The 19,884-nt window shown below is 49.4% G+C and overlaps 1 protein-coding gene across 1 annotated transcript in view; it reads right to left on the minus strand.

Moving 5' to 3' along the window:
* LOC115079822 (dihydropyrimidinase-related protein 3-like) overlaps positions 1 to 19,597 on the minus strand; it is a 53,822-nt gene extending 34,225 nt beyond the window's left edge. The window contains 1 exon segment of the mRNA XM_029583705.1: positions 19,063 to 19,597. Coding sequence (XP_029439565.1) covers positions 19,063 to 19,383 — 321 coding nt within the window. The 5' untranslated portion in view covers positions 19,384 to 19,597.
* Between the last annotated feature and the right edge of the window lie 287 nt (positions 19,598 to 19,884).

Raw genomic sequence — 19,884 nt, forward strand, 5'->3', positions numbered from 1 at the left:
AGCTGCAGGCTCCGGAGAGCATTGTGTGATATTAGAAGATGGAACCTTGGGCGCTGGCCAATCAGCAGCCCGGCTTCAGCGGGCGTGGCCTGGGCAGGCCCTGCCGCTGATGCTTTAAGACGAAGCAGACGTTCCCATATGCCACCTTCCAACAGTAACCGTAGTCATGGGGTGCCAGCAGGGGCAGGGCTGCCTCCTTCCGCTGTTCCCCCTGTCGGCTGGAAATTTGTGGATGAAGCGATAGGCGAGGGATTTTTTTTTTTTTTTTAAAGATGCATTTTTTTTTTAATTACATTTTTTTTTTTTTAAAAGGTGCAGTTCCTGTGAGGGAGAGCTCTGTGCGTGGCAGGCGCTCCTCGCTTCATGACACTGGATTAGCAATGTCAATAATTAAATGACTGGACTTATCCAGGCAGGGTCTCTTCTGCCGACAGCTTTTCCCCTCAGTGGGATGTGGGATGTTAATTGAAAGACAAAAAAAAAAAAAGGGATTCTGCTGCCCCTTGTCAGGGCAAGACCTGACCGATGAGCTATTTCTTGCCTGTGAACAGCTGCCAGAAACCTGCCGAATATTTCAACCTAAGCCAAAAAAAAAAAAATGACCCAAAACACTGCTAGTGGCTTCCCTGAGAACTGCTCCATTAGAAGCCACTGGACTTGGTGCAAACTCGCCACGTACAGAAACACAGCCACGAATGCAGCAGCGGGGAGATGGGGTGGCCCGAGCCTCACCGTCTGAGCCGTGGAAGGACAAGGAGCTGGGAAGCCACGCTCAGCAGAGTGCCATCTAGGAAAAACACTCAGAGGAGGGGGTGGAGGGAGGGGCAGGCTACCCAGCCGTGGCACCGGCAGGGTTAGAGTCTGCTGGCAGCGGGGAGATGGGGTGGCCCAAGCCTCACCGTCTGAGCCGTGGAAGGACAAGGAGCTGGGAAGCCACGCTCAGCAGAGTGCCATCTAGGAAAAACACTCAGAGGAGGGGGTGGAGGGAGGGGCAGGCGACCCAGCCGTGGCACCGGCAGGGTTGGAGTCTGCTGGCAGCGGGGAGATGGGGTGGCCCGAGCCTCACCGTCTGAGCCGTGGAAGGACAAGGAGCTGGGAAGCCACGCTCAGCAGAGTGCCATCTAGGAAAAACACTCAGAGGAGGGGGTGGAGGGAGGGGCAGGCTACCCAGCCGTGGCACCGGCAGGGTTGGAGTCTGCTGGCAAGTGGAGAAAGAGTAATGGTGTTTGTGTGTCTGTGCACCACACATCCAGAGAGCGTGTCCGTGTGCAGGGACACGGACTCATAATTTAGCCCCAGGCTCCCTCTGACCAGTTTCTGCCCCATGCTGACAGTAAACACTTGCAGTGAATTTCTGATGCTTCCTCCTGCGGGTTACATGGACTTGTTTGGTGCGTGGGAATTCTGCAGTGCTGTGGGTGTGGCATGTCCTCATTACAAGGGACACAGTCTCCCCCCCCCCCCCAGCCTGCATGAGAGCGGCACTGATAGGGGGACAGGTCGGAAGACGGACACTTTGCTAATCCCGGCCTCCCAAGCCAGGGCAGGGGGAGGGGGGCTGCCTTCCCTGTAGCAGTGCTGCTTCGGCGGGATTGGTTTTCGGTTATAATCTGCACAGAACAAATCAGGGCCTGGCTGCGGGCCAGGCCTGACCAGCCCTGCTGAAGAGAGCTGCGGTGCAGCAGGGACTGGGTGTGGCAGCGTACTGTCGACATCCTGGAAGTGCACACCAAGACTCCCCCGTGCCTGGTTTATGTAGAAAACAAACACTTTAAAAATAAACCCCTGCCCATTACCAGGTTAGTTCTAGACAACCATTGTCAGATGAAGGAGCTACGAAAGGCGTAGAAGGAGCTGTAGGGGCTGCAGAATCCCCTTAAAATGCACACAAAAGAGGCCAGACAAAAGCTCTCACATTCAGATGCACATTTTGCTGGGGGGGGGGGCTGGAATCCAGTGAATGGGGAAGGCCCTGATGGTAACATGCCATGCCCGGGACTGCACAGAGGCTGGAAATACAGCCAAGCAAAGTTCGGTACTGTGCCGGTATCCGCTCTTTACTAGAAGCTGGTGCTCAGCACCACATCTGGCAGGTTCCAGGAGAAGTTTATGGAAGCTGGACAGGCATACGAACTGTCTCAGCTTAACTCAAACCAGATCAGGTGCATCTCTGCAAACTGCAGCCACATAATCTAATGCACACACACACTTCCTCCATAAAGCATATGCTCTCCCACCACAAGAAAAAACACATTTTAATTCATCACTTATCTCAGATAAGGTTGCAGCAACATTAAAGCAGCCAAAGGCGCAGCTTTAAACTAAAATGTGTTTTAAATATTCACTCACTGGGCATTCAAGGGAAAATACAAGAATGCTAGCCCCTCCAAAAGAGGGAGGGAAGGCTTTGTGAGCTGTAGCAGTAAATCTCCAAGCTCCTTTCAGTCTCTGCAGTTTATGCTGCCTTTGTCTGATTTGCAAAGATGGAGAAGCCACCAACAACCTCCCCCCCCCCCTTACACACCACAGTCCACAAAGGTCTAATTGAATTCAACAGAGACAAAGCCCCAGCTGCCGACTCTGAAAGCAGCCCGGCAGGAGGAGGCTGCCCACCTCCACTGCCATGCACTGCAGGGCACTCCCCCAGGGTATCAAATCGGTACCAGGGACTGCAGGGGGTCCTGCCATCCAGTACTGCCCAGAATCCCATCCTCTGCTCCGCCACCACTAACCATGACCTCTCCCAGCCATTCGCTGGCCTGGGGGGATCCCACCCCAGCAGGCGGCGAAGGGCCCCCGAGGAGGAAACGAGCAGCCGCCGACCGTGTGCAGGATCTGCCCGGATCCCGGCGTGGTCACCCCCCCCCCCGCCGCCGCCGCCGCCGCCGCCGCAGAGTCTGGCGGCAGCGACAGGATCCAGATGAGCAGAAGAGCCCTCCACCCCCCCCCCCCCCAATATGGGTACCAGTCCCAAAAACGGAGGGGGGGGGGAAATAATAAGACTCCGACCGTTTGTTGCCAACCCGATGACATCTACCAGAGTATCCGGGTGGGGTTATAGCGCGGCACTGCAGCATTTTTGATATTACGCGCACCGAATGCTCTACGCCTAAGGAGGTCCAGCAGGCGCCACGCCTTCGGAATAACGCGCTAAACATGGCTCTCCTTGCGCCGGGGAAATACTCACGGTTATCCGGGGGATGTTCTTCTTGCCTTGGTAGGATATGCCAGAGGACATGGCTGCGGACGAGCCGGACCCTGCGCCCTTCCTCCTCGCGGAATCGCCAGCCGGAGGTGAAGAAGAAGGGGGAGGGGAAGGAGGGGGGTGGGGGCCGAGGCGCTTCTGTCTTTTATCTTTTTTTTTTTCTTCACCTCCCCACCCCCGATCCGGTTTCTAAGACAATAGTAAATCCCTGTTTGCGAGCGCCAGCTGGGAGCGGGCGGGCAGATCCTGCGGCGGCGGCGGCGGCGGCTCCTCCTTCCCTTTCTCTATTCATCCAGCGGCTGCAGCCTCACCCCCTCCCCTCCCCTCGCTCACCCTTGGCTGCAGCCAAGCGCCGCCGCCAGAGGGCGCCGGCGCCGCCGAATAAGCAATGCAAACCTAACGTTTTCTGGTTTGAAAGAAACCCAGGAAGCCCGGGAACTTTGGGTATTTTAAGGCCAAAAGCGATGCACGTTTCCCGTGTCTATCGTTGACTAACACTGGCCATTTTTGCTCGCACTGCAGCGGGATCCCCCCCCAAGGAATAAAACGATTTCCCCCGCTGCAATGAAGTTTAATATAAGAGGAGAACGAGCGAGGGGACAGTGGGGTATTGTTTGCAAATCTGTTTCTCCTGCGCTTTTTGCAAAGCTTGAGGAGGTCCACGCCCACGTTGTTATGACTGCAGCTCTGGCGGAATCGTTGGTCTTTGCCAAAATACTTCGTTCTTTCTTTTGCTTGCAAAGGCTCTCGGGGGGGTGAACCGGAGCGGGCGTGAGTGCCTGTAGGTTTGTTTGCTTTTTTTTTTTTATTCCCAGAAATTCAAGCAACTGGAGAAAACCGAGCGCCAAGCACTGCAAAGGCCAGAAAATAAGAATCCACAAGGCTCCTCCTTGGGATCGAGCCCAGGGCAGGGGATGATCCCGTCCCATTCCGATTTCTGGGGTGAGCATGGGGGCGGAAGCGGCTTTCCTGTACCTCTCCGCAATCCACCAGCCCCCTATCGCTCTTATTCATGCATTCATAGGGGGTCGATGCGATAAGACCCCGCGGCAAAACAGGAGCTCGATACGGGGCGCGGGTTTTGATCACCGCTCACGGCTGAAGCTGCCGCTTCTGCGGGATGGAAAATAATAAATGATGCAAATGACTTGCGCGCAGAAATACGGAAAAATGCATGCACCTAAGTGTGGCCTCATCCCCGCCTCAAAAACCCGCGCCGATAATCCACGCATAAAAGCGAGCGAACGGGTCTCCCTATAAGTGAAAGTAGGACCCTGGAAAGTATTTGTTAGTATTTCAAATAACTGTGCTGCAGAAAACAGGGCAAATATTTTCATGGATGCTAATTCACAACAATCTTGCCGCTCTTCTGGCCGTGTATCTGTCCGCCCAGGGAAGCGCCTACCTCTGTTGCAGTGAAAAGCGCTTTGCTAAGCTGGCCACGCTGAAGCCGAAAATAGGCGTTCAGCCGGGCGCTTATCAGGCCGCGCGTGCTCTTCTGTTCGTGGCAGAAAAATCTGCCGTTTGGGCGCTCAGCTAGGTGGTTTTCAGGACGCTCGGACGCCGACATAGGCCCCCGAGTCGGCGCTTGTGCCCTGAACATGACCCGCACTAGCAGTAGCGCAGCTCCCTGCATTGCCTATCATTAGCTAATCGCCTCCTTTGAATGCCGTTAGCATGCATTCGTGCAGGAAAAGCCGCGGGTCTATAAGCGCGTTCGTACGCGCTTTTTTCCCCCCCCGTGCACGAAACCCTTATTACATCCCCCCGTAAGGCTTTGCGCGGCAAAATGTGCATGCAAACCCGCAGCAGCTTCGGCGCACCTTATTACATCGGCTAAAAACGTGGCTTTTTAAAAAAGCGTTCCCAGAACTGGATTAAATTCCCCACCCATCAGCACAAACACAAAGTTAGTGAACTGTAATAAACCCACTAACTTCATACTCAGTCACAGCATCTTATTATTATACTTCACAACAGCATCATATTTGATCATTTTTGCTACTCATCTATATTTTTAAATACTATACATATTTATTAATTGATACAGTTGGCTAAAATGTTAATATTCTTCCTTCAGTCTCCTCCCCCTTTCAGATCCTAGTTATTTTTCCTTGTTTTTTGTAACTTTCTCACATCCTAAATATTGTTATTATATCTGTTAAAGTTTCATTCTATATGTGACGTTGAATTGGGAAATGTTTTACTATGTTACTCTCTGCCTTTACTCACATTGTTAATTGTAAACCGGGTTGATGTGATTCCTATCATGAAACTCGGTATAATAAAAATAATAAATAAATAAATAAATCGGCCCCCATGGTGAGGTTCAGCCGTGGCGTTTGGTCCCTGAAAAATCACAGCTGCCAGCAGCAGGAAAACAGCTGGAGGAGGCGCACTGAGAACGATTGTTATCATTGACTTTACATGCCATTCCATACCCCCCCTTGCCCCTCATGAGGTGAACCCTTCAGGGACGGAGACAGATGAGCAGCCACTTCCAATGAGTTCCCTTCAGCACAGCCTAAAATCACGGCACGGTTAGAAACCCATCAAACTCCTAGAGAGCTTCAAAGCGGGCCTTCCCCTGCCAACCTTGCTCCCTTTCCTGCTGGAGACTTCTCCAGGGCAGTGCTTGTAACAATGAGAGAGGCTGTGCAGACCGGGCCTGCAGCCAAGCATGCATGTGTGTCGTATACACAGCACTTATTGTCTCACAGGCAGTGGTGTCTGCCGCACAAGAGTGCCCAGGAGGAAAAAAAAAAGTTTCAGAGACAAGACGGAGCTGGTGGTTTCTGCAGACCTGAGGAATTCATTACAAAGCACTTCACCCTACCGGGCCGGTTCATTAAAAAAAGTGCGGGAGAGAATCATGTGCCTCTCCTGGGCGCATGATTCTCTATTTAAATGAGGCCGCGCGCTAATAAGGAGGCGGCTAGGGGACAATAGTGCGTCCCTAGCGCCTCCTTATTAGCGTTAGGAATGGCTGTCAGCGGGTCCGACCACCGACGCTCAATTTTCTCCGGCGTCTGTTTTTGAACCCGCTGACAGCCACGGGTTTGGAAAACGGACGCCGGCAAAATTGAGTGTCCGTTTTCTAACCCGCTCAGTGGGGATGCGGGGACGTGTTTCCTTCGCTCCAGTGTTGATCCAGTGCCTCACCATGATGCTAGGTGCCCCAGTGGTCCTGAAGGATCATCTTACTGATGCATGGGTAGGGTCTCGTGTGCTCTGTCTGTACCAAAGAACCTACCCCCATTCCCAACCCACTCCACCCCTATTTTTTCCAAGCATCAGAATCAAAATACTAATACCGACGTACTGGCTGAATTCTGTTTTGGGGGTATACAAATAATCACCTGCTGCTCCTTGAAAATCTGGACATGAGGTAGCCTCATCTCAAGCTAGAGGAGCCCTGTAGCAGATGGGATAACCATGCTTCTGGCTCTCTGGGTATTCTGTAGCTTCCAGACTCGATGCCTATCACACATGGGCTTGGTGGGCCAGGGACTGGAACGGTGAATGAAAACCCATCAGCATGGTCATCAGATTGTCCTCCAGATAGAACTGCATTCTATATTTATTACTGACGAAGGCTGACTGATCTGATGGCCACACATTACGAACTGAGCATTTCAGAAGGCTCACTATGTTTATTTATACGCTCATAACCACCGGCAAGATACACATTTCACTTCTGCTAAGAACATCTATGAGTTCAAGCATGAGAACATAATAAAAAGGGGAGAGGAATACAGTGAAAAAGGAAAAGAAAAGAGATGTACTAGTTATCTGAAGCCTCGATTATCAGAATCCTTTAAACTGATTATCTCATGAGCCAATGTATAAAAGTGAGAACTGCAGGCTCTCTGTGGCTCTAGGCTCATACAGTTAGCATTCATGCTTTAAAATCCCTGATTTTGTTTTTCCACATTTGGTTCCTGCATAGAGAAAGTGCATTACGATGCTCAGAATGTGTTCTATGTGTAGCCAATGTCATCAGGGCAAACGTAAGTTGATCTTTTTTTCTTCTCTTTTATTTATACACAATATCATTACAACGTCAAGAATTCTGGAGCGGCAATATCATGGTCAAAAAAAAATGATATTAACAGAGAAAGAGTTGATAAAATAATAGTAATTTGTAGGTGTTGCCACTGTTAAAGTCCATCATTGTATTGGAGAATCCAAATCTCATTCCAAGGTAATATTTGAATCTGGGGGCAACCATATGATGTTAAGGTGAAGGAACAGGCAGATAAGGCAACAGCAAAAGCCAGAAGGATGCGTGGATGCCCAGCGGGAGGAATAACCAGCAGGGAAAGGGAGGTTGTATTGATGAGACCTCATTTGCAGTATTGTGTACAATTCTGGAAACTGCCCCTTCAAGAGGATACAAACGTAACAAAGTCCAGTCCAGAGGGCAGCTACAAAACTCAGCAGTAGTACTTGGAGATCTAAACATGTAGTACCCTGGAGGAAAGGGGGAATACCTGCAAGGAATAAATACACAGCAGGCAAGCCTCTTTCAGTGGAGGTGGGGGAGACAAGGACAGCACCAGAATTCAAGACAAGCACAGAAGGAGAAGAAGGGACTGTAAGCAGGAGATTTGGTTGGGCAGAATGGAGGGGCCCTATAGTCTTTATCTACCATCATGTTCTCTGTTTCTGTGCTAACAAAACCAAACAAAAACCAAACAGGAAGAGGAGAAGCAGAAACATTAACTCATAGGAGTGATAGCAGGAAGGTCACTGATGGGTGGGTACCCTCCTGACTTAGCTTATCGTTCAGAAAACAGCTGTCCAGGTGCAAAAAACTATAGGGCATTTTGAGCTTCGACAAGACACTTGCACAGAAATTTCAGGAGAAACCAAGCCCCTCCCTCCCAGTGGCACTCCTTATTCTGCTTGCAACATCTGGCCAGATCCTGCTCTTTATTGCAATAACAGTTCCTTAGTCTGGCTCTTTTCATGCTGTCAGCAAAGCACAAAATGATGACTAGCTGCTGTCTTCCCCTTTGCCGTCTTGCTCAGGGATGCAGAGACTGCACTCGATAGCAATTTCCACCATGCCATGCTGGGCTGTGCTTAAAACAGGAAGGGAATTTGTCCAGGATCTAAAAGCAGGGCACATTCAGGCAAGCATCAGATCTTTATGCCCTGAAACTCTCTGCATCAGCAGAATGCTCGTTCCTCCTGTCCGCTACCTCGGATGACTTGAGCACCAGTTTGCTGCCCACTTTCTGGGACTCCTCGGGGGGGGGGAAGGTGTGAGTTAGGGTAGCCGGCAGCCATGAGTATGAGGCATCAGTAAGTGTGAGCAGCGAGTGTGAGCCTGTTTGGTCAGCACTTCAGGCCGGGGAAGGAAAGAGGCAAGGGGGCCACCCTGCGTGCTGTTGTTTCGGCAGGGCCAGCTGTCGGGGGCTGGACTGGAGCAGTGACGGAAGAGGGACTCGCTGTCCACGCTGCCTCGGTTGCAGCACCGCAGGCGGCGGCACTGGAGGGGCGCCACTGAATTCACGGTGAGGTTGGCAGGGACCCTTGATTTGAGCGGCACGGTGATGTCGAGGCTGCTTCCTTCCGGCTGGCAGCTCAGTGCTGATGGAAGTGCCACAGTCCCTGGCCGCAGGTGCATGGTAGGACGCTGCTTTCCTTGCCTTGCACCCCACCCACTGACCTGCGGAGCCGAATTCGGCGCAGAATATGACAATTCTGCGCGGGGGAGGGGAATTCTGCATTTTAACAGTTCCACAAAACTCCCCCAGGAGTAAGAGAGGGCTGGTTATCCACTGCAGCAACTCTGCCCTGGCTCTTTGTTTTGGCCCAGTCGGTAGGTAATTGCCTCCACGCTCCTTGGAAGAAGAGGTCAGCAGAGGGGCCTTGCCCAGTGGTCCTAACCCATGGGGGGGCCCTGAGGGGGAGGAGCAGAGCCTGGGGGCCCCCTTGAGTCTCTCAGGGCACTAAAGCAATTGCTTAAGCCTCTTCATGCCAGGCTTAGCTTCAGTGCCTTGGAAGGTGTTTTAATGATAAATATCCAGGAAAATTCACCTGCAGAAAATAAAAAAAAAAACAGAAGAGAGGCTGTGTTTGAGGATCTATAGGTGGCCACGGTGCCGCACGCATCACACGGGTGAAAATCAGGCAGTAGCCCTGCTGCATGTGAGGAGCTGTGTAGAAGGCCACGCCCAGGTCGGCACAGACTGAGCCCTGCAGCCCCCCTCCCAGTTACTCCCATCACTGCCTGTTTAAAGAAAGCCAGACACGGCAGCATAACTGGAATGATCTAATTAGAAAAAAAACCTCCTTGGCTTAATTTAAGTGCATGTGAGCTAGGCTGGAATGACTTCCTTTGCTGTACCCTGGATGTCTGTGGCAAAGATCTGGGTTGCCTGCTGTTTAGTTAAGAGCCCTGACCACTCCAGCCACAACGGCGCCCGTTAACTCTTGGGGCAGGCAAGTGCATTGTGTCCCTGTCCCCACCACCAATCTCTCCCTTGCACCCTGATCCCCTCTTGGCTCCTTCCTTCCTCCCCATCTGTCCTGATCCCCAAGCCTATCTTTCCACTCATCAAACCTGCACAGTAGGGCGGGAGCACCGCGCGTCCTGGCTTTCCATCTGCTGCCAGCCCCACATTTGCTTTTCAGTAATTTGTGGCCCTGGGTGGCTGCTCCTCTTGTCCACTCCTGGTTACAGCTCTGCTGACCAAAATATCTGCCATTCATTTAGAGCATTCTGGGGCAGCGTATGTTTAGAATAAGTGATTCATATGATTGCAGCAGGCAAACTTCAAATGTAAAGCAATGTGCTGCGGAAACGAAGGACCGTGTTTGGTGCGTCCATTGGAAGTACGTGCACAGGGAGACAGAGTTTCCACAAGGAACCTGTAATTCCTGCAGGCCTCCTGGTGACATAATCCTGTGAGAAAAGGCAAGATTAGTGGCCAGAGCCATAGAGGCCATAGCAGAGGTGTTGCTAGTTACCTAAAAGATCGGGAGCACGGACCATTAAGCCCTCATTTTCCCTCCTCCAGAGATTTTTATAATTAACTCAATCATAATCCCCTCCCCCCCCAAAAAAACCCCCCATAATCCAATAAAAAAAACACATTACAAATGATCTCTGCCCTGCATTCCCATACAGCGGCGTCTAGACAGAAGAACCTTCTAAGTAACAAAGAAACCCCTGGCCAGTTTCATCCACCTACCAGTAAATTATTCAAGCGCATCAATCAATAAAACCTCTTCTCTGTGGGAGTGGAGTGGGGTCTATACAGGACAGGACAGAATCCCAATAAAAAATCTGCACCTCAAGTCCTCCAGTACCCTGCATTCACAGAAACTCCCCCGACAAAGGGTGCAGAGCAGAACAAGGACGCTCTCTCTTCCCGCTCGTCGTAGAAAAATAATATTGAAATTGTCATGTCACCTCACTGTCACAGCAGCACAAACCTGGGAGCTCAGTGCACAGATGGAGAAAAGGCTGTGGGAAGAGCAACTGCTGCTAACCTAATCTAGGGTCTAGACGCAAGGTTAGGAACCTGTGCAGATCTCCATCCTTATCCTTCATTGAACTCATTTAAGACAATAACATAAAAAAAATGTTTATTACCAATGAAGTATGTACTGTCATCTGGCATTCACTTTCCTGCATCATATTTTAGAAACACTTATTTTATATATTATATATTTTAGAAACACTTAAATATTGTAACATTGTAAACCATTGTGAAGGCGAAACCAAACGACGGTATATAAAACTCGATAGATAGATAAATAAATATTTTATTTTAGGGGTTTGGGCTGGAAGCTTCCTCTTCTTCCTCTCGTATTTCCAGCTCAGTTGGAACCAAGGTTGGGACCTGGCACCAGCAGCCTTCATCCAGAATTTTACCCCCATTTATAGGTTCCCTTCCAATTCACTCAGCCCAGTCACTGCGGCCAGGGGCTACCCACCAGGGTGCCCCGTGGAAACCTGCAATTCTGCGTCTTATATGCAGCCACTAGGTGTCGCCATTGGACGATGACTGGGTCTCCCTTCCCCCAGGGGATGTGAGTGCTGCCTCCACGGCAAGCCCCAGCCCCGGCTGATCTGGGGACTGGAAGAACCCAATCAAAATGCAGCCCCTCCGTGTGGTTATCCACAGTATTGCCACTGGGCCTGTTGCACCTTAATGAAATATCCCTCGTGAAGAGGCAGAGATTTTCACAGACTGAATTCTCCAGGGAGCGATGAAATTGTCCAGTCTTCCATAGCCTTGAGCTGTTCTGGAGGAGGGACGGGAGAAAGAAGAAGCTACCAAGGGTGGTATCCTTACTCTCCACCTTTGTGTTTGCTCACGGAACAGGTTCCTAAACCATTACTTGTGCAGCCCCAAGAAGATTCCTAGAATAATCCTTTGAAAGGGGGAGGGGCAGGTTCTGTGATACTTTCCCTAAATCCAGAGAGCATTTCTTCCCCCCCTCCCCCCACTACTCCATCCATTTTCTCAGAAAATCCAATAAAATGAAGGAACAGAATAGTTAATAACGGACTCCCTGTCATACGCACGATGGTGTGAAGGCTGGACAGTTTGTTAACAGTAACTCAGTGTCCATTAAAATAGGAAAGCTTAGAAGTGGTTCACTGACTCAGAGAGACAGTCGTCAGGTTCAGTCATCGCAGTCCCAGAAGGGCAGGCACTTAGCATTGCTAAGAAGGGACTGACGTCATGTGGGGCGCACAGTGAGCAGGCACTCTCGGTATCCAGATACATTTCCAGGCAGGAAGGGAAGATGCTGGATCTGTCAACACCTTGCACGTTCATGTCTGTATGCAAATAGGATCCTTCTGACACCTCACTCCTGTGCTTTTGGCAAAGGCTTGCAAACCAGTCATACCTCTGAATGTTCAGTTTTTACACTAAACTTTAAGATGCTCACAAGGAAAAGAGAAACGGGTATTTGTGAATACTTTGAAATATCTTAAATAGTTGTGCAATCAATATATAGCACAAGGCACAGGAGAACTTCCATTTTAGGAGCTTATGATAAATAAACCAATGGCGTTTTAGGAGCTTATGATAAATAAACCAATGGCGTAAAAGCCCATCTACAACAACCCTACTCAACTACAAATCATGCCTCAACACCTACAGAAACGAAATCAACAAAACAAAAAGAGAATTTTTCTCCAAAAAGATACACCACTTCTCATTTGATTCAAGAGCGCTCTTCTCTTATGTCTCAGCCCTCACTAAACCTCCCGGACCAAACATCCCAGATGACCAAGCTCTAAAAAAAGCCAGAGAACTTGCCGACTATTTCGACAACAAAATCACAGCCCTCGTAACCCCCCTCAAAGGGCCAACACGCAAGCAAGCTTCGCAAGCAACCACAGCCAACAATCAGTTACAGCAACCGCTTCTCAACCCAACACACAAACATCATTGCTCGAATCTCTTGAACCCACATCCACCTTAGAAATAGCAAATATCATTAAGAAGATAAAACCATCCTCTCACCCCTTAGACCATATACCATCAAACTTGCTGAATTCTATCCATGACATCATTGCCAAGCCAGTTGCCGATATCATTAATTGCTCCCTTGCCCAAGGCCAAGTTCCTGACCAACTCAAGTTATCACTACTCAAACCTCTACTCAAAAAACCCAACCTTCCTACTACAGATCTGGCTAACTATAGACCCATAGCTAACCTCCCTATGCTAGCTAAAATTATGGAGAAAATTGTCAACAGACAACTTTCTGAATTCCTCGAAGACAACAATATCCTCACCAATAACCAATATGGATTCCGAAAGAAAAAGAGCACCGAATCCTTATTAGCCACACTAACGGACACCATTATCTTCAATCTCGAAAAAGGCCATCCTTGTCTCCTCGCGCTGCTGGATCTTTCCTCAGCGTTCGACACCGTGAACCACCCTAGCCTACTACAACGACTAACAGACATCGGCATCACTGGAGCAGCTCTCAACTGGTTTAAGTCCTTCCTAGAGAACAGAACATACAAAGTTAAGATAAACAACAAGGAATCTCACCCCATCCAAGTCAAGATGGGGGTACCACAAGGATCATCACTCTCCCCCACCCTCTTCAACATTTACCTTCTCCCACTCTGTCATCTACTTACTAACCTCAAGCTCACCCATTTCTTATACGCGGATGACATTCAAATTCTCATCCCTATCACGGAAACCATACAAAAAACCATGGCCTACTGGAAAAAATGCCTATCATCCATCAACGATCTTCTAACCAGCCTCAATCTAGTGCTAAACACCAAAAAAATGGAAATTCTCATAATAGCACCGGAGCATTCTACCCCGCCAACATCCTGCAACTCTCCAGACACCTCAGGATATTCCACAGCACCTCAAGTCAGAGATCTGGGAGTACTACTAGACAACAGACTCAGCCTCAATAAATTCATAAATAACACTACAAAAGAATGCTTCTTTAAATTACATGTGCTAAAGAAACTAAAGCCCCTTCTACTCTACAGGGATTTCCGCACAGTACTCCAAGCCATCATCCTTACCAAATTAGACTACTGTAATTCACTCCTGCAAGGCCTTCCAGCATACACTACCAAACCACTCCAGATGGTTCTGAATGCTACTGCAAGGATCCTTACCAATGCCAAAAAAAGGGACCATATCACCCCAATCCTCCAGCATCTCCACTGGCTTCCCATCAAATATAGGATTCAGTTCAAGACTTGCACGATGATTCACAAGGCACTACATAACATCTCCCCCCTCAACTTAACTTTCCAGCTTCAACTACACTCTTCTAACAAACCAACCAGAAGGGCATACCAGAATAGAATGATCACCCAACCTGCTAAATCTACCCTGAGGAAACGTGCTCTATCCACAGCAGGCCCGTCTCTCTGGAACTCACTACCACCGGACCTCCGCCTTGAACCGTGCCATACTACTTTCAAAGTGAAACTCAAGACTTGGCTTTTTCATCAAGCTTTCCCAGAGAGCTAAAAGCAAGAAGAACAAACTTTCAGCCTTGTCTTACAGCATTATTGTAATGTTCATATTGTGTCAGTTATATGTTTCAAGTTGTTTTCTAAGTTGTTCTCTAAGTTGATCTTAGCTGTTTCATAATAGATTTTACCTTGATTATTATCCGTTCATTATATTCGATATGTTCCATGTAAACCGCCTCCCCGGCGATAGTTATTTCTGTTAAATGTGAACCGGAGTGATATGTATTGTATACAGGAACTTCCGGTATATAAAAACCAAAAAATAAATAAATAAATAAATAGGAATGACATATGGACCACTCCCATGCCTCAGATTTCATGCCATGTTAACACATGGCATCTGGGTTCAGATCCTATGGGACTCAGGACCAGTCAGGCTTGAGTGCTCCATGGTGTACTCATGCCCTGGGGAGGGAGGAAAGATGGCTGCTGACAAGAAGCCTGCAAGGGAATCACTTGGACTCTTTGATGACCATTGGGTTAAAAGAGCACTCAGAGAAAACAAAGCCATCACAGAGAAACAAAACAAATTCTTTGCTTTGAGTTCTTTGCTTTTTCTTTACTGAAGAGGATATTGGGAGAATACCCACACTGTTCTTTGAAGGTGATGAGTCAGAGAAACTGAAGTAAACCCTTGAAATTGGAGGATGCATTAGAGCAAATCAACAGGCTAAATAGCAACAAATCACCAGGACCTGATGGCATTCACCCCAGAGTTCTGAAATAACTCAGATATGTAATTGCAGATCTGTAATTGTACCTGGAGTGTAGCCATTGCAAAGTCAGTATTTAAAAAGGGCTCTGGAGTGATCTGAGAAACTACAGACCAGTAAGACTAATGTCAATGTTGGGCAAAATGGGAAAAACTATAATTAAGTACAGAATTACTGGGCATATGGATAGACAAGGCTTAATGGGAAAAGTCAACATGATTTTATCAAAGGGAAGTCATGTCTTACCAATGTAATAAAATGAAACATAAAAACATAGAAATGTGATGGCAGAAAAAGATTGTATGACCTATCTAGTCTGCCCACACACCCAACAGAGAATTTAGATTTACAGTTTCTATCACTCCCTCAGTGATCCCCTGTGTTTATCTCATGCTTTCTTGAATTCAGATACCGTTTTGTCTCCACCACATCCACTGTTGTTCCAATGCATCCACCGCCCTCTCTGAAAAAACGTTCCTAGAATTATTATCGGCTTTCACCCCAACCCATGACCCCTCTTTCTAGATCCTCCTTTCTGTTGAAACCTTGAAGGTATTTAAATGGTGCTATCATACCTCCCCTATCTCGCCTTTCCTCTAGGGTGTGCATGTTTAGATCTTTAAGTCTATCTCCAAGTGCTTTAGAACAAAGACCACTGACCATTTTAGTAGCCTCCCTCTGGACCAACTCCAACTGGTTTTATCCTTTTGAAGGTGCGGCCTCCAGAATTGAATGGGTTAAAAACCATGCAGATAAGATGAGCCCGTCAACCTAGCAGACCTGGATTTTCAGAAGGCTCCGGATAAAGTCCCACTTGAGAGACTCCTGGGACAGGAGGCAATGCTCTATTATGAATTGGTAACTAGTTAAGAGGGAACAGAGATTAGGAGTAAATGGTCAGTTTTCCAACTTGAGAGAAGTGATCAATGGAGGGCCCGTGGATCTGTACTGGGACCCGTACTGTTTCACAGATTCATACATGATCTAGAAAAAGGAGCAACTCTGCAGGTAACAATGTTAAAAAGCTGATTGACTGTGAGGAACTAGAGCAGGAACTTCTGAGACTGGGGAAGTGGGAAAATAAAAGGCAGATGAAATTTAATGTGGATGGACAATGCACATTGATGCACATACAGAAAAATAATCCTAACTATGTAACCACAATGCCACCCATGAAAGAACCTTAGGAGTCATGTGTACAGCGGCAGCCAGAAAAGCAAATGGAGTGTTGGGAATGATTTGGAGAGGAATAAAGAACAAAACAGTGATCCATGGTGCATTCACACATTGAATATTGATTGTAATTCTGGTCTTTGCACCTCAAAGAAGAAGCAGAACTAGGATGAGTACAGAGAAAGGCAACAAGCTCTTCAGCATGGAAAAGAGATGGCTGAGAGGGAATATGACAGAGATTTACAAGATTATCTGTGGTGTGGAAGAAGGAACTTGGATTTACACTACTGAATAATACTAGGACCGAGGACCCTCCCTGAAACTAGCAGCTATCAGATTTTAAACAAATAAGAAAAAGTGTTGTCTGCAGTCAGCACACATTTAAGGTGTTGCCAGAAAATATGGTTATTAAGGCTTGTGATATGACTGAGTATGGACCAGTTTCTGGAGGACAGGTCCATAAGTAATTATTAGCCAGATAGACTTTGCTTTTTCCATCTTTAAATTCTTGGGGAGCACAAGAGGAATGTGCTGAGTACTTGCAGGCCAGCATTTCTTCTGGGATGCTGGTGGTCCCTGCCAGCCCATGAGGGAAACTGAGGGTGCGGGCACCCCTCCAACTCTCAGCCTAGTGAAGGGCACCAGAGTCGTCTTGGGAAAGGCAGCAGCAGCAGCAATTGCAGAGGGAAAAATCAAAAGTCCCCCCACCCTTCCACCACCACCAATTTAAAAATATATTGCAAGGTTTCGGCACCATTTTCGGAATTGATAAAAAAAAGTCAGCATTATTTTTTATGGCCCGCACTGCATTTGATTTTGGGTCGTGTTAAACACGCGCCAGGCATTATTCATGCCATAAAAATCGATGGCCCTGCCTAAGCCACATTTGACCCAGTCACTTGGCTGTGGGTCTCCCTGCCTACACAGTACGACCCTTTCCCATAAATAACGTGAAGTGGTTCACTTATGACATCCACTTCCGTTCCGAGCCTCCAAGAGCACTTAGTGCACAAGGACAGCAGGCAGATGTCCAGGACGGGCCGGGTGATGTGGGCGTGGCCGAGCATCTGGAATGGGATTTTCAACTGGATGCCTGACTCAGCACCAACGTGGTTTAGCCGCTCGGAGAATTTAAATCGAGCCAAACCCCTGCATCCATTCCACACCTATGCTGGTGCCACTGCAGGGGTGACCGCAGAATCCCTGATCGTACTGGGCAGCTATCAGCACTGGAAATGAACCAAACATCCAGTGAATGAATTTCCGGTGCAAAACACAGCAGCATTTGCGGCGGGGAAACACCGGCTTCCTGTCCCCTAATGGATGCAGGGCCATGAAAGTCTCTGAGAAGCAGAGTGGAGTTTCACTTCCCGGGGAAAGCAAGCATCAGGAAGCCCCCCCAGCAGGGCCGTCAAGGGCTACCCAGATCCGGCAATCATCCTCTCCACGGGGCAGGAGACAATGCTACCTGGGATACCTCCTAGATCCACACTGAGGGCATTTGTGTTTTCAAGTTTAAAACCACCACACAGAGAGCGAACGCAGCTCATCGCCCAGCAGACAAGAGACCAAACTAGAAGGCACAATTTCTAACCCAGAAGAACTCATTATCTTTGGACGAACGGTGCATATTGCACACCCTACAGCCCTTGGGAGGAGAGGTAGGTGGAGGAGGAGCAGTCAGTTTCCAGGGTACCAAGAAGGGCCAACCGCCCTGGGCGCCAAGCAAAGCAGGGCGTCGCATCAGTCTGTAAATCTGCCGGCACAGCTGGCAAGCCCAAAAGGGGCAGGTGGAACCGAAAGCACCCCTGGCCAGGGCACGGTCTTGAAAGGCAGGCTCTGGTTCACATAAAGATTGGGAGTTCATTAAATAAAGCTCTGGTTAAAACATGTACTTAGGCTGAGACTCACTCAGGTGTGGTACACTTAGACTCAGGCTCAAGCTCAGATGTATATATAAAAGGTTCAGACTCAAAGACGCAGAAGAAAAGTCCTTAGTCTGGGGTTCAGATTAGACTCAACTACTCGGTGGATATACATGCACAGTCCTTCGTCCTGTGCTCAGACACAGGCTTTAGTCCTGGGCTCAGGTTTAGGCTTGGGCTCACTCACATTTCTTCTCAGCTCTCAGTCTCATGCTTTCTCTCTCATACACCCATAGCTGTTAAGCACAGCTCTTAGTCTCAGGTTTAGGCTCAGATACAAGAACATAACCCCTCTTAGTCCCCAAAGCAGGTTTAAATTCAGATTTACAAATCTATACTACCATTAATCCAGGTTTTAGGTTTAGACTCCTGTTAAACTCAGACTCACACTCCAGCACAGCCCTTAGTTTCAGGTTTAAATCAGATTCACACTTAAGCATAGCCCTTAGTCCCAAACTCACGTTTAAATTCAGACTCACACTCCCACACATCCCTTAGTCATGGACTAGGTTTAAATTCAGACTCACACTCCCACATTCCTCAGTCCCAGGCTGCGGTCTAAGCTCAGACTCACACTCCTGCACAGCCCTTAGTACTGGACTCAGGTTTAAACTCAGACTCATGCTCCCACACATCCCTTAGTCAAGGACTAGGTTTAAATTCAGACTCACACATTCTTCAGTCCCAGGATGTGGTCTAAGCTCAGACTCACACACCTGCACAACCCTTAGTACTGGACTCGGGTTTAAATCAGACTCACACTCCTGCACAGCCCTTAATCCCTAGCTCAGGTTTAAGGCCATTCTCACACTCCCGGACTCCAGTTTAAACTCAGACTCCCACACCCCTCAATCCCCGGCTGCGGTTTAGGCTTACTCCTGGACTCAGGTTTAAACTCCCTCTGGCGCAGCCAGGTTTAAGCTGACTCTCCCGCTCCCCTCAGTCCCGGGAGCCGGTTTCAGCTCCGACTCACGCCCCCTCCCCGCCCCGCACTCCTCGCCTTCCGCAGGGAGAGGGCGCCCCGCGCCCCGCGCCGCCGCTCACCTCCGCCTCGCTGAGGTTCTGCAGCAGCTCCTTGCCGGCTGCCGTGCGGATCTCCACGCCTGCCCCGGGCGGGCTCTCAGCAGCGCCGCCGCCGCCGGCCTGGCTGCCCCGGCCGCGGGAGGAGCGGGCGCTGCGCTGCCGCCCCACGCTCAGCGAGTCGAAGTCCAGGGTCTTGCTCTCGTAGGCGCCCTCCACGCTGCAGAACATGCCCCCGTACTTCTGCCGGGGCACCTGCGCCGTGGTGCCCGGCCGGGCCAGGTAGACGGGCAGATCGTCGTCCTCGTCCGCGTCCCAGGCTCTCCTGCCCGTGCCCGCTGCCATCCCGGCGGCGGTGGTGGAGGAGGAGGAGGAGGAGAGCGCCGCTGCCGTCTGGGAAGGGAGGGCTGGGCTTTGCACCAGAGGTGGCAGTGCAGCTCCCCCCACCCCCACTGATCGCGGCGGGGCTTTGTGCTCGCTCGCCGGGGACCGCGGCACTGCACGCGCACCGCCGCCGCCGATCGCCACCTGGCAGCGCGGTGACTCGGGGAGCGCTAGTGCAGGACGGGAGAGTGTAATAAGAGACGGGCAATATCAAAGCGCGCCTCCCCTCATCCCGAATTCCTTCCTGGGTTGGGTTTTTGGTTTTTTTTTTTTTTCTTTATTGCTAGTTTAAAAAAAAAAAAAAAAATCAGCTCAAAATGAAGTTTGCACGACTCGGTGCTCTGGACGAGCATCTAGTTTTTCCGAAGTAGTCGGGTAAAATTGAGGATGACTTGGATCGGATATAAGAGCCCGTCTGGAGAGGGTGCGAGTGATGAATGAGGGGGAATGTGTGCGCGCGAA

This window comes from Rhinatrema bivittatum, chromosome 18 (genome assembly GCF_901001135.1).
Source record: "Rhinatrema bivittatum chromosome 18, aRhiBiv1.1, whole genome shotgun sequence".
NCBI classification, from domain to species: Eukaryota; Metazoa; Chordata; class Amphibia; order Gymnophiona; family Rhinatrematidae; genus Rhinatrema; species Rhinatrema bivittatum.